Source organism: Carassius carassius, chromosome 1 (genome assembly GCF_963082965.1).
Source record: "Carassius carassius chromosome 1, fCarCar2.1, whole genome shotgun sequence".
Classification (NCBI taxonomy): Eukaryota; Metazoa; Chordata; class Actinopteri; order Cypriniformes; family Cyprinidae; genus Carassius; species Carassius carassius.
In genome coordinates, this window is record NC_081755.1 from 44,190,262 (window position 1) to 44,206,098 (window position 15,837).

The 15,837-nt window shown below is 34.5% G+C and overlaps 2 protein-coding genes across 9 annotated transcripts in view; both read right to left on the bottom strand.

Moving 5' to 3' along the window:
- The window catches only part of LOC132151902 (Fc receptor-like protein 5), a 628,771-nt gene that overhangs the window by 422,226 nt on the left and 190,708 nt on the right, over positions 1–15,837 (bottom strand). The window lies entirely within an intron of this gene.
- LOC132152013 (N-acetylglucosamine-6-phosphate deacetylase) lies at positions 3,473–13,911 on the bottom strand. Of its 3 annotated transcripts, none has more exons than XM_059560643.1 (12): positions 13,790–13,911; positions 12,891–13,009; positions 12,496–12,632; positions 12,218–12,357; positions 11,448–11,502; positions 10,753–10,965; positions 10,585–10,673; positions 10,236–10,380; positions 9,991–10,098; positions 6,240–6,308; positions 6,003–6,104; positions 3,473–3,594 (listed from the first exon to the last, which is right to left on the bottom strand). In XM_059560643.1, exons 2-12 carry the CDS (start codon positions 12,971–12,973, stop codon positions 3,521–3,523), a joined length of 1,215 nt encoding a protein of 404 aa, XP_059416626.1. In that variant the 5' UTR covers positions 12,974–13,009; positions 13,790–13,911; the 3' UTR covers positions 3,473–3,520. The 3 variants fall into 3 exon arrangements, with proteins under 3 accessions (XP_059416626.1, XP_059416617.1, XP_059416634.1); XM_059560634.1 differs by having other exon boundaries at positions 12,891–13,079; positions 13,790–13,873; XM_059560651.1 differs by having other exon boundaries at positions 13,805–13,828.

A 15,837-nucleotide genomic window follows, 5' to 3' on the forward strand; every position in this document is an offset into this window, starting at 1 on the left:
TGTCTCTGTGTTTTATTTTTTATAATACGGATGCATTTTTATGGTAACATTTTTTTTTTATTAACTAACATATTTTATTGACTGACCTTGTCCATTAACATTGACATTATGTGGCTTTTTAATGTTGTTGAAGAATCTAAATCTAAAGGTAATCTAATATATAAATATATTTTGCATTAATTCTCCAAACCTTAAAGCAGAAGTTTTTTTTATATAAAATAATTTTTATTATATATTTTTTTTATCTTACGTTTGCCATAAATTCTTGTAATATGAAAGCAATGTGTTTTTCTATATGAGTACACAGGTGTAAAATTAAAACCACTATGATCCTTGGAAGAGAGTTAGTTTTTACTAATGTCAGTGAGAAAGTACAATAAAAAATACATAAATATTGGGCACAAATAAAGCCAGAGTAACAGGAAACACTGAGGTTCGAACTGCTCCAAATTCAACCATCCGTTAATATGTAACATAAATACATATTTTTTTAAAAATCCATAAAATATTTGACCATTCACTGTTCTAAAACCTTAACAAAGACATAAAGCACACACAAACAAAAAAACTGAAATGAAACTGTAGAAAAGATGACTGAATAGTTCATGCTCCAAATTGAGTATGTATTTGACATTTTTTTGAAATGCAAAACTGCAAAGTTAAAACATTCTGATTTCCAGTGTTATGTATAACAACAATGAAATAGATCATAATGCAGAGTGCAAACCAAAACATACAGACATTATGACAAAATTTCCTGCTCTTGAAGCTGACAATGGCAATGATGAAGAATCCGTACCAGAAGAAGGTACTCGTACCCTTAAAGAAACTCCGGGCCCTTCCTCTCTGACGATCCTCACCAGGCTGTCAGCAAATGCATGATATGTCCGCACCTGCACAGAAAATACAGGAAATGAGTATTCTTTTGTAAAACTATTTTATAGTTTAATGTATAACTAAAACTCTATAATTAAAACACTAAATAATAAATGAAACACTTAAATGTTTTGACAAATTGAAATCAGTATATGTTTATTAAAAAGACTAAAACAAAAACTGAAATAAAAATGAATTAGAAATTGAATAAAACAAATAAAATAAATAAAAATGACACAAGCACATACCAATATTACAAAAACTTAAAATAAAGAAATATATATAAGCAATTCAAAATTAACAAATAAAACACTGAAATGAAAATAAACGAAAGCTCAATTAAACATAAAACAAATAGAAAATGACAGAAGTACATAATAAAATCATTAAAATATTTTTAAGTTAAAATAAAAAACAATTAGAAATATGAATAACTACTATAGTAGTATATGAATAATACTAAAATCAGGATAAAATGTATCTTTATTTATTTCCACAGAATAGAATATTTTTGCAACAAAATTGTAGCAAAATAGAACAGAAGAGAAACTTTTTCTACCCTTAAAATTGGATCAGTTTTCAAGATCTCAAGATCATTTTAAGGTCAAAAACATTTTTATATGGCTTAATAATTAAGCAAGAAGATTATTCTGGCCTCATGAAAATGTTACATATATTATAATACATATTATTTATCTTCACATCCTTGAACTGCCCCATAACACAAAGACAGCAGCTGGGCAGGACTGTGACCTTTCCAGAAAGCAGGAAGTCCTTCTTCAGTCATAAACCCCAGTACTTCCCCTGATGACTCCTCGAGGACACCTGCTCCACCTGCAACTGCAGCATGCACAAAACCTGATGTGAATGTGAAGATTTGAAAAAGTGTAACACACTGCCACCTAGAGGCCTGTCCCTCAGTTGCTACAGCAGAGAAACTACAAAACAAACGAAAGAAGCACAAAAACACTGTGCATTTACAACCAGTTTAAAGCAAATAAACAGGCCTCTTTGAAGTGAGCATGCGCAGTGCAGCCAAACCAGATGTAGCCTACTAGAACCGGGACTATGGTGTCAGCTATGGATGAAAACAGCTTTAGTTTAATGTGTTAATAGTTATGTTTTCATTTAATTGATATGTACAGAAAAAACAGTTAGGAAACTCAAGAGACCTTTGGCTCAGTGAAATGGAAGTTATTTCCTGAAATCTGATTTTGATGACATCCAGAGGACTGATGAGGGCACAGGTGTACTTACCTGCGGCTGACCCGGCCAGAGCAGCCTAACTCTCGGGACAGAGCCAGGAGAGCTGGATCATCATTCCTGCTCAGATCAGATGACAGAAACACAGCCACCGCCTGTGCAAATACTATTAATACTTATTATAATAATTTGAGTGGGATACATTTAAATAATGCAAGTAGTAAAAATAAAAAGAAGTCAAATTATAATATATAAAAAATCTATATGATTGTGTGCATGGATGAACAGTACAGATTAATAAAACAAATAATAAAAATAATGAAACATCTAAATAAAATATAAGATATTCAAGCTGTTTTTGGTTACTCTTTATGTCCTTGTTACAGTGCAATTATAAATTTACTGAATATTGTTAAATACATGATAAATACAGAGATAAAACTGCATGGTTGTTGATGGGATGTAACTCTAAGTGTGGACATCAGCATCTTAATTTCAGCATTTCTGGGGTGAAGACTGATATGGTGGACACACACCATGTGCATTTGACTTGAAGAACCGGACTAAGATTTGTTGTTTAGAGGACCAAATTAGAGGAGTTTTACTCAGTTTGAAAAAAACCAGAAGCCAAGCCATTCACCCATTAACTTGAGCAATGTTTTTTAATAGAAGCTGCTTTTTATTGCGAGATTGAGGTCATTTTTTCTTATACAGTTGTGCTGTTAAAACATATGAACTAATGCTTTGTTAGGTTTTATTGTTGGGTTTTTGAACATTGAATTTTAAAGATGCATTGAACTAAACAGATAATCAATTCAAGTAAGCTGGATATCTTAAATACATCCATTATATGTGCGTCTTCCTCATTCAGACTCACAAACATACATTTTTATTAATAAAGGAACATTTTTATTATACCTAAAAATTCTAAAAGCTTAAAAATGTTAACTGGATAAAAAGAATAGAAAAGAAACATTGAGGAAATCAGTTGGTTAAACTGTCCAGTTTCACATTAGATTGAGGGCACTGAATTATGTAGGTCATTACTGAAATAACTGGACCCTTGAGATTTTTTTTACTGTTGGGTTACACATTTAAACAAGTTAGATTTGTGTTAGAAATCCATACACACTGTATGTGGAGAAAAAAAAAAAAAGATTCTGGCTCTTTTTAAAAGGCCCCCAAGATACATTCTGCTACAGTAGAGGTGCATAAAAAGTGTCATAACAGTGATTGTGTATATATATATATATATATATATAGGGAGTATGTTTTTTTTTATTCAGGATGGAATTAATCAATATAATTCAATTTAATGAGAATAACACATATGTATTGGCAGTAATTTGCCTTTTTGGTTCCAAGTCCAAAGAGAGAAAGAAATTCTAATAAAAAAAAAAATCTTTAATGATCCCAGCAGAAGACAGTCCTCCAGATGATGTCACTTCCTCCAGACCTGCTGTCCAGCAATGTAGGTTTCCCTGACTGTCAGTGTGTCATCGAGCACTACAAAGTCTACAAAACAAAATGCATAACTGTGCATTTCACATCAAAAACACTTTATTGTGAACACATCATCTATCCAATGGATAATATAAAAAAAAATAATTTTACCATAAATTTTACATTTAAATACAAAAAAGTTTTTTTAATCTTCATATATTCTAGAATATGTAGTACAGGTGCTGGTCATATAATTAGAATATCATCAAAAAGTTTATTTATTTCACTAATTCCATTTAATAAGTGACACTTATATATTATATTCATTCATTACACACAAACTGATATATTTCTAATCTTTATTTCTTTTAATTTTGATGATTGTAACTGACAACTAAGGAAAATCCTAAATGCAGTATCTCAGAAAATTAGAATATTGTGAAAAGGTTCAATATTGAAGACACCTGGTGCCACACTTTAATCAGCTAATTAACTCAAAACACCTGCAAAGCCTATAAATGGTCTCTCAGTCTAGTTCTGTAGGCTACACAATCATGGGGAAGACTGCTGAATTGACAGTTGTCCAAAAGACAACCATTGACACCTTGCACAAGGAGGGCAAGACACAAAAGGTCATTGCAAAAGAGGCTGGCTGTTCACAGAGCTCTGTGTCCAAGCACATTAATAGAGAGGTGAAGGGAAGGAAAAGATGTGGTAGAAAAAAAAAAAAGTGTACAAGCAGTAGGGATAACCACACCCTGGAGAGGATTGTGAAACAAAACCCATTCAAAAATCTGGGGGAGATTCACAGAGAGTGGACTGCAGCTGGAGTCAATGCTTCAAGAATTACTACACACAGACGTATGCAAGACATGGGTTTCAGCTGTTGCATTCCTTGTGTCAAGCCACTCTTGAACAATAGACAGTGTCAGAAGCGTCTCTCCTGGGCTAAAGACAAAAAGGACTGGACTGCTGCTGAGTGGTCCAAAGTTATGTTCATTCATGTTGATGAAAGTAAATTTTGCATTTACTTTGGATATCAGGGTCCCAGAGTCTGGAGGAAGAGAGGAGAGGCACACAATCCACGTTTCTTGAGGTCCAGTGTAAAGTTTCCACAGTCAGCGATGGTTTGGGGTGCCATGTCATCTGCTGGTGTTGGTCCACTTTGTTTTCTGAGGTCCAAGGTCAACGCAGCCATATACCAGGAGGTTTTAGAGCACTTCCTGCTTCCTGCTGCTGACCAACTTTATGGAGATGCAGATTACATTTTCCAACAGGACTTGGCACCTGCACACAGTGCCAAAGCTTCCAGTACCTGATTTAAGGACCATGGTATCTCTGTTCTTAATTGGCCAGCAAACACGCCTGATCTTAACCCCATAGAATATCTATGGGGTATTGGGAAGAGGAAGATGTGATATGTCAGACCCAAGAATGCAGAAGAGCTGAAGGCCACTATCAGAGCAACCTGTGCTCTCATAACACCTGAGCAGTGCCACAGACTGATCAACTCCATGCCACGCCGCATTGCTGCAGTAATTCAGACAAAAGGAGCCCCAACTAAGTATTGAGTGCTGTACATGCTTATACTTTTCAGTTGGCCAAGATTTCTAAAAATCCTTTCTTTGTATTGGTCTTAAGTTATATTCAAATTTTCCGAGATACTGAATTTGTGAGTTTCCTTAGTTGTCAGTTATAATCATCAAAATTAAAAGAAATAAAGATTTGAAATATATCCGTCTGTGTGTAATGAATGAATATAATATACAAGTTTCACTTTTTGAATGGAATTAGTGAAATAAATCAACTTTTTGATGATATTCTAATTATATTACCAGCACCTGTATATTCTTCTCCAACAAAGAGGAACACATTTGATGACATAAGGAAATCAGAGCAAAAGTGGAAATGCTGTGATATGCTACTAACACAAGATTTTTTGAATATTGTGTATGAGGTTAAAGGAGTAATTCACCTAAAAATTTACTCACCCTCAGGTCATCGAAGACGTAAAGGATTTTTTTTTTTTTTAACCAAAACAGATTTGGAGGAAGATTTAGCATTACATCACTTGCTCAGCAATGGATCTTCTACAGTAAATGGGTGCCATCGGAATGATTAAAACATCACAATAATCAACAAGTAATCCACACCACTCCAGTCCATTGGTCAATATCTGGTGTAGTGAAAATCTGTGTTTGTAAGAAACAAATCCATAATGTCTGGATTCTCGTTCTGATGGCACCCATTCACTGCAGAGGATCCTTTGGTGAGCAAGTGATGTAATGCTAAATTTCTCCAAATCTGTTCTGAGGAAGAAAAAATTAATCTACATCTTGAGTGCTACAGGGTGAGTAGATTTTCAACAAATTGTCATTTTTGAGTGAATTATTCCTTTAAGAAGCAACCGTCAATAAAAAAAATAAAATAAATAAAATAAAATAAAATTTAAAATAAGCCCCCAAAAGAAGCATTTATACCTGCATCAGTGCCATACTCCAGCGTTCCCTTCCTGTGACTGATGCCCAGCATCTGAGCAGGATGCAGCGATGCAGCTTCTAATGCAGCTTCTACTGTACAACCTACACACACATACACACACACACACACACACACATATAAAACTTCTATGATGGACACACATTGTCCTATAATGGAATAACCTCCAGCCAGTTCCTCTGGGTAAGTGTAATCAGACACACTTGACACACACTGACCTGATGCCTCTCTGAAGTGTCTCACACACATGTCCATGGTCGCAATGCTGCCACTCAAAGTTGTAGTGCCTGAAATCAAGAATGAATGAATAAAAACATGCTATGCTATTGTATAGAACCACAAATCTGTGTAAACAAAACACTCAAAATCATCTTATAATTGAGAGCAGTAAATAATAATACCATGAAAAACCCAATAAAATACATAATAAAATATCACAAAATAATACAATATAATATGGATCAATCAAATAAATTTTAAGCTGAATATACACTAACATACAAAAGTTTGGGGTCAGTATGTGTTTTTTTTTAAAGAAATTAATACTTTCAGTTAAGAAAGGACAGAAACCTCCTGCCCTCTGGGAGGCGCTTCAGGATCCTCGGGACAAGGACCAACAGATTCAGGAACAGCTTTTTCCCTACAGCTGTCTACTTACTGAACCCTGCCCTTTGACCCCCCAACACCACCCCCGCCCCCCACACACACACCATACACACAGACTCCTCACCCCTCCTCATCACTACATCTGATTGATTTATTTACAAACAAGCAAAAAACAGTAAACTTGTTATTACTTGCACTAATGTCTGTTCATCCAGAATACTGAGTTATCCATTTGTACACTGAAATATTTTCTATGCACTTTACTGTCCATTGCAATAGTATAAATTATGTTCATATGTTCATAGTTTCTGCCTATAGTGTACATACACTTTTACATAATCCATCTGTATAGTATGTTCATAGTACACCTATCCTGTATATCATGCTGATAGTATTTAAAATCTGTAAATTATGTCCATGATACTGCCTGATCTGTATATTTATTGTACATTTGTAACATATTGTAGACCTTGTATATTCTGTACTTACTGCTTATTGCACTTTCTGGGATGGTACTCAAATGGTTCAGGTCATACTTAGAAGGGAGAGGCTATTGTGTGAGTCTAGGAGAGCATAAGTCTAAGTGGACGTCCATGACATGTGGAGTCCCACAAGGCTCAATTATTGCACCGCTCTTGTTTAGCCTGTATATGCTCCCACTAAGTCAAATAATGAGAAAGAACCAAATTACCAAATCACAGCTATGCTGATGAGACCCAGATTTACCTAGCCTTATCTCCAAATGACTACAGCCCCATTGACTCCCACTGCCAATGTATTGATTAAATTAATAGTTGGATTTGCCAGAACTTTCTTCAATTAAACAAGGAAAAAACTGAAGTCATTGCATTTGGAAACAAAGATTAAGTTTTCAAGGTGAATGCATACCTTGACTCTAGGAGTCAAACAACTAAAAATCAAGTCAGGAAACTTGGTGTGATTCTGGAGACAGACCTTAGTTTCAGTAGTCATGTCAAAGCACACCAACTAAATCAGCATACCGTATTTTCCGGACTATAAGGAGACTGGAGACAGACCTTAGTTTCAGTAGTCATGTCAAAGCACACCAACTAAATCAGCATACCGTATTTTTCGGACTATAAGTCGCACATTTTTTCATAGTTTGGCTGGTGCTGCGACTTATAGTCAGGTGCGACTTATTTAATAAAATTAATTTGACATGAACCAAGTGAAATGAACCAAGAGAAAACATTACCGTCTACAGCCGTGCCCTCTTGCTGCTGTAGACGGTAATGTTTTCTCTTGCTTCTTAAATCAATGCGACTTATAGTCCAGTGTGACTTATATATGTTTTTTTTCCTCATCATGACGTATTTTTCCGTAGTTGTCCGAAAAATACGGTACTATCATTTAAAAAACACTGTAAGAATTAAAAGTTTTGTTTCCAGCCAAGACTTGGAGAAACTTGTTCATGCCTTTATCACCAACAGGGTGGACTATTGTAATGGGCTCCTCACCGGCCTTCCCAAAAAGACCATTAGACAGCTGCAGCTCATCCACAACACTGCTGCCAGGATTCTGACTTTAAATAAGTCCATTTTTAAAAAAATTTTCTAAGTTTTAAAATTGCTTGTTTTATTTTTGTTCTTCATGATTATTTTACTTTCTCTTATGTAAAGCACTTTTAATTACCATTGTGTATGAAATGTGCTATATAAATAAACTTGCCTTGCCTTGCCTAGATGCTTAACTGCATTTCGTTGCCCTGTACCTAACATGTGCAATGACAATAAAGTTTAATCTAATCTAATCTAATCTAATCTAATCAAATTTAACAAAATTGACTGTAAAGACCTTTATGATGTTACAAAAGATTTCTATTTCAAATAAATGCTGTTCTTTGGAGCTTTATATTTATCAAAGAGTAAAGCAAAGGATCATGTGACACTGAACACTTAAGAAATCCTGCATAACAGTAATAAATTACATTTTAAAATATAATCATTAAAAATATGTTTTTTTTCTTTATTATTGTAACTCTGCACCTTATTGTTCAGTTGTTTAAATAACATAATATTTAAACAATTAGACTAAACAATTAAAAAAATACTCTAAAACAACCATACAATCAGCAACAGTATAATTACAAAACATTCAACTCAAACCTTTCGGTATGGTTTGAAATGACTTTCACTTTCTAAACTGACTTTGTACATCTCAAAATATCAGAATATCATGGAGAAGTTCTTTATTTTTTTGTATATTTTAAAGTTCGTTCTTATATTCTAGATTCATTGCACACAAACTGAAATATTTCAAGACTTTTTTGTTTGAATTCTTATGGTTATGACTTACAGCTTATTCAGTATCTCAAAAAATGTGAATATTTCCTCAAAGATCAATCAAAAAACAGATTTACCAAACAGAAATAATTAAAGTAATTGAATAATTTAAGTTCTCCAAGACTTAGTTCTCTGACTTCAGAAACTTCACACTGGACTTCAAGCAGCTTGGATTCTGTGCCTCTCAAGTCTTCCTTCAGACACCAGACCTTGATTTCCAAATGAAATGCTAAATGTACTTTTATCTGGAAAGAGGACTGTGAACCACTGAGCAATAGTCCAGGTCTTTTTCTCCTTACTCCAGGTGAAATGCTTCTGTCGGTATTTTTCTGGTTCAGGAGTGGATTGGTTCTAGGAATGTGACAGCTGTAGCTCTCTTCCTGAAGACTGTCTGAGTTTGGTGACTCTTTATGCCCTGACTCCGGCTTCAGTCCACTCCTTGTGAAGCTCTCCCAAGTTCATGAATCGGCTTTCCTGACAATCTTCCCATGGCTGTGGTCATCCCTGTTGCTTTTGCACCTTTCCTACCACCTTTTTCCTTCAAGTCAACTTTCTATGAATATATTTTGATACAGCACTCTGTGAAGAACCAGCCCTTTAAGCAATGACCTTCTGTGGCTTACCCTCCTTGTCAGTACTCTTTCCCATAATTGTGGTTGCATGTTCTAAACTAGCCCAATAGGTACCCAGTATTTATACTCAAAATTAATCAAACTAATCAAGCTCAAAATGGAATATTCTAATTTTCTGAGATACTGAATTTTTTGTAAATCGTAACCATCAGGATTAAAACAAAAAACCTTGAAATATTTCAGTTTGTGTGCAGCGAATCTAGAATATAAGAAAGTTTGAATTTTATTATTAATATCAATAGAATTGAATTAAATTACAAAAAATAAAGGACTTCTCCATGATATAATTTTTTTTTTTTAGATGTACAGTACCTGTATATGGGAAAGGGAAAAAGGTAAATAGAAATTGACAAGCTCAAAACTGCTTCAACTGTCAGTTTAAGGGTTAACTTGCTGCACACTGAAAGCAGATAGAAGGTGACACAGACCTACAACGTAAGCGTGAAGCCCCTGGATGTCTATCTGCTGCTGTCCGAGTGTGTGTCGACCAGGAGGAAGGCCCATCGCCATCACAGCATCAGTGACCAACACCAACCCTGCCACCAACACACATACACACAGAATAACTTTACTACAGTGAAAAACTTTACTGCATTTCATTAAACTATTTTGTATTGTCATAAATAGTCATTACTAGGTACAGGTTTGTAGTTTTGTGTGTGTTTGTGAATACCTGCGGGATTGGCTCTGTGTGCAATGCGCAGCGCTGCAGGGTGTGTGTGTATCCCATCTGCGATCATACCGTAGTAAACAGTCCGACCTGGTGGAACACGATCACTTGTGAGCAATCCCACAATGCCCGGGTCTCGATGATGAAACTATAACAAAAAAAATAGTATGAATCATTCACGGTATGCATATTCATTTTTTAAACGATTTAATTTATTTATTTTCATGGTATGGTAGCATACTAGAAATATGATGTTATTTTAAACATGTACTTGTGTGCAATTGCCTGCTAATCACTGAATGTGCATATGTGTGTGTGCATGCCTTTCCATTAATGTGTGTGTGATACTAACAGGCAACATGGCATTAAATAAATGTGTAATGAATGTGGCTCCATGCTGAACAGCCTCTTCAGCCTGAGAGACATCAGCCATAGAGTGACCTGGACAGAGAAACACTTTAGAAATGCTCAGCCAGTTGAAAAAACTAGTTAGAAATAAAATAAGAAATGACATACGCACCGAGTGACACTGCAATGCCTCTTCCTGACAGTTCACGGATTGCTGCCGCGCTATTGGCTAGTTCTGGTGCGAGGGTTACCATGGCGACATTGTCCAGGTGACCATATGTCTCCATCAGGTCGGCCACGCCACCTGCTTTAAAAGTGCGGAGGAACTTCGGAGGGTGAGCGCCTCTCTTCTCTTCACTGATGAACGGCCCCTCCAGATGAATACCTGAAACAACCGGGAGGTAAAATCATTACTAAAAGTCTAATCAAATCAAATATGAAATAAAATATCAATGTAACTACAGAAATGCCAACACCAGTGTTAGTTTAAGTATTATAACTGAGGTCCTAATATGGTTTTTAATCAATGTTTTTATTTTTTACATTTTCTGCTTTTCTAGGTCTAGTAATTTTCTTGTCTGTTTTTGTCAAAAATATGTTTATATATATATATATATATATATATATATATATATATATAATTTTTATTTCAGTTATTTTGGTAAATCAATTTAAACTAAAAAAAAAAAATGCTTTTATATAGTACTTTATTTCATTTAACGTTTATTTTATTTCAAGTACCAAAAAATATTTTTGTAGTTTTAGTAGCTTTACTTTAATAATCCTGGTCAACAGACATTTTAATAAAGTAAATAAAGTCTATTTATTTTGTGTGCACAGTGCACACTACATCTGTGTACACCTTACCTAAAACTCCCGCCCCCTCAGGTCCTCCATCCTGAACTTTGACCTCAGGAATGACCTGTGGAGAGAAACAGCATCATTACTGGTGCTAGTAGCCTCAAATCAGCATATTAGAGTGATTTCTGAAGGATCATGTGACACTGAAGACTGGAGCAATGATGCTGAAACATTCAGCTTTTACATCACAGATATAAATTACATTTTAAAAGACATTCAAACAGACACAGTCATTTTAAATTGTAATAATATTTCACAATATAACTGTTTTTACTGTATGTTTAATCTTATAAATGCAGCCTTGGTCAGAATATTACAAATTTTACTGTATTTCTGATCAAATAAGTGCAGCCTTGGTCATAATATAATTTTTTTCTGTATTTCTGATCAAATAAATGCAGCCTAGGTCAGAATATTACTGTTTTTACTGTATTTCTGATCAAATAAATGCAGCCTTGGTCATAAAATAACTACTTTCACTGTATTTTAGATCACATAAATGCAGATTTTGCCATAATATTACTATTTTTACTGTATGTCTGATCAGAAAATGCAGTCTTCTTTACAATATTACAGTTTTTACTGTATTTTTGATCAAATGAATGCAGTCTTGGTGAGCATAAGAGCACAAAAACATAATTATTCCAACACATTTTATTTTAGATACAATATCAGATACTATAAAATCTCAAGGAAAAAGAACAGAGGTGTATTTATGTGCGTGTTTGAGCATCCAAAAGACTAATGAGGTGTGATTATTGATTTATAGATTGTACCTTATGGTATATGTCTGCTGGAGACGTGACAAGGGTCGGGCAAAAGGAAGTGACACCGTGTTCTAAAATCTTTTTGGCCACCAGAGCCACGCCTCCTCTGATGTCACTGCTGGCCAGGGAGAAGTCGATGCCATATCCACCTATGAGTGAGAAGAGGGGAGGAGCTTAGCATTACAAGTATGCACACAGATACTTTTAGATAAACTGGTGAATGCAACAATGTCAGCCCAATGTGTACTTCTACATTAGACTTATGCTGGTTTCAGAGACTTGTTTACCATTTATCTGTACATCTATGAATCCAGGTGCAATGATTTTATCCTCGCAGTCAACTTTGTGATCCGCAAAACCCTCCTCATCGAAGAACAGCTTCTCCGGGTTCAAAATCTTGCCCTCACGAACCCACAGGTCTTCCCTAGAAACACACAGATTTTCCTTCAGAATCACTGTAGAAAATGTGCAGATTTCATCAGGAATCAATTCCAGCTCATAATGTTTTAACCAGCTTTTATAATTAAACCAAGTCTTTAACATTTATGTCATCCAACATTGTAAAGGCCAGTCTAATATGTGAGAATGCATGTGAATCTGTACTGTTTGCAACAAACTTCTTACGTTAAGAAAATGATAATTATAACTGTAAAGAAATCAGAGGTGTGTCCTCATGTGTTACCATTGCAGCTTGTGATCCTTCAGTATCCTGCAGTTCACAAACTGTGTGATCGGGCCATCTGAAATACTCTTATTGGATGGCATCTCTCCCGAAATCCCACCCTGACACTTAAAAACACCCTGTAAGAGAAACCAGAACTATCAGGTCTTGCTAGTGGATCATCCTGGTTTGACTTTATCGACTGGACATCTTGATAAAAACCACATAAAAACAGGAAATACGTCCATAAGAAAACAAAACGTGATTATTATGTATTTGTGTCAACTTAAAAAATTGAATGGCGTATTGTAAGGTTTTTAAATTAATAATTTTTATTTTATTTATTAACTGGACATCTCAAACCCAAACAGACTGCAAGCAAAACCGAAAGTACTTCCATAAAATAATATTAATAAAAATAAAAACTTGTATGATGCACACTTTATATGGGCTAATATACTACATTTAGCACCCTATATAATTATGGTAACAAAAATAGGTACTTTTAAATTTTGTATTAAAAGTTCTATACAAACAAACTGACTTGACATCCATGAAATACAATGACCTAACAATCATTGCCCCTTTGAACAGATTTTATCTCTTTTTTTTATGACATAGTATTTAACTTTGTACTGTCAAACATATTTCCACAGAAAGAAACCTCCCATGTAAACGGACAACCAGATCTGTGAACATCTGGATTATAATTATTTTTCTTACTTATTATTATTCAGCACATAATGACACTGTTTTTAAGACAACAAGTGGTGCTTTTACACAGTTAACGATACACTGTTACAGCAGAAGGTAAACGAAAACACCGGAAGCACGGATCAAACACTTCATTTACTCATCTTACAGATACCAGTTCATGAGAGGGACATGATCCCCGCCTGTAGTTTAATAAACACACTTACCGTTAATTCGCATACTTTTACTCTGATGCTCCGGTCGCTTGTGTCGTGCTCGCTAGGAAGTCAGCAAATGCGTCACGCGCGCTGTCAGCTGATGAGGAGGCGTGGCTAAAACACAAGCGCTCCAATGGTGTTTTAAACCGCGGACACAGATCATAAGAAATATGTATATTTAAATTAATTTTAATTTTAGGACATAGCTCAAAAATATCTCAAAACAATGTATGAAAAATATGAACGCTGTAAAATGTATAATTAAACATTTTGTTTTTTATACTAACCTTTGATATTATCATTAATAATATTTATCATAATGTATCCTTTGGTTGTATTTGTAATTGTATAAAACCATTAAAATCATGAATTAATTAATTGCAATATATATATATATATATATATATATATATATATATATATATATATATATATATATATATATACCATATATATGGCCCCAGAATCTTACATTTCATACAGTTGACTAATATGATGCAGGACAACCACTCCATATATGCAGTTGTGCCCTAAAAATGCAAGATATTGGGGCAAAAAAATGAGTTTTTGTATCATATTTATTTCATGATAAGCAATATCACAGGATTTCCGTTTTTTTTTTTTTTTTTTTTTTCACGCAGAACACGAGTGCACATGTGAATTTATACAATAATCCAGTAGATAAAAAGTTAATGTTGTGCAAAATTTAAAAACAATATTGTGCGTTTTGTTCAATTTTGTCAAAGAAAATATTGCCTAAAAAGTCACCGCAGAACCGTTTTCTGAATCGACTCATAAAGAGATTTACCGCCATCTGCTGGTAGTTTCAGTTTCTTCTTAAGGGTTACATTTCATTTATATAAAATAATAATAATAATAATAATTTTAAATTATTTACTCATCCCCATGTTGTTTCAAACCTGAATGACTTACTTTCTTTTGCACAACATAAAATAAGGTATTTTAAATACTGTTTAACTAAGCTGTTTTGGTCAATATGACTTTCATTGCATGAACAAAAATTACTGAGACGTTTCTCAAATTATCTTCTTTTATGTTTCATAGAATCCATACTTAATGTTAGGCCATTGTAGCCTAAAAGTTTAATACAATAATAGGTTTGAATGATCTTTTGGGGGGCTATTTCACAGTCAAATTTAGTTTGTGATTTTATAAAAAAAAAAAAAAAATGAATCAACTGACAGCCTAAGAATGGACTGTTCTATTGTGACTATTGTTTACTCAAAGCATTAGTGTTTCTTTAAGAAAGCCTGTTGTACCGGCTGTAGTTTTATTACTTTTGCTGATACATTTTTAGATCTCTTTAGTAGCATATATTAATCCAATTTCATCCCTAGACAAGAAGAGGATGTAACAAGTCAAATGTAGCACAGAAACTTATCTAACATGACAACAGAGGGCCGTTCATTCACTTGTGTGCATCTGTAAGCCACTGACACTAACAAAGTTAAGCGCAGGTTACTTTATCTCAGCCTCTCCGTGTGCACTGAGGCTACACATTGTTTTCAATGCACATTAATATCAAAGGACAGACGTGAGCTCCTGGGTCCTGGCTTTACCGTCAGACACAAACCCCTCGCACCTGCGTCATTACTGTTGGGAACAGCCCTGTAGCTAAACTTGGCCGTCGTTTCCCGCCAACCTCTTACCTGTGTCAGACAGCTAAACTCTCACGTTCACAATATCACACATTAAGAAAAATAGAGCGAGCAAACAAACTCTCTTCATTACCAAAACCACACATCAGATTATTTGAGGCTATGCTGCAGTTGTTCTGTTGTTGAAGTTTGTTTGCTCAAGCAGTATAGTTCATTTAAATGAAATACATTTTCTGTCTAATACATAAGGAGTCCTAAAAAGCACATTAATGAGCACCAGTGGAGAAAGAAACAAACATTTTAAGCATGCTGTTTATAACCAAAGGGTTGAAATTTAACCAAACGTTAAAATTAAGAATAAAAAGAAATAAAGGGAAACAATTAACCAAGGGTTGAACTTAAAAGGAAAAACAGAACAAAAATATAATATTGTTAAAA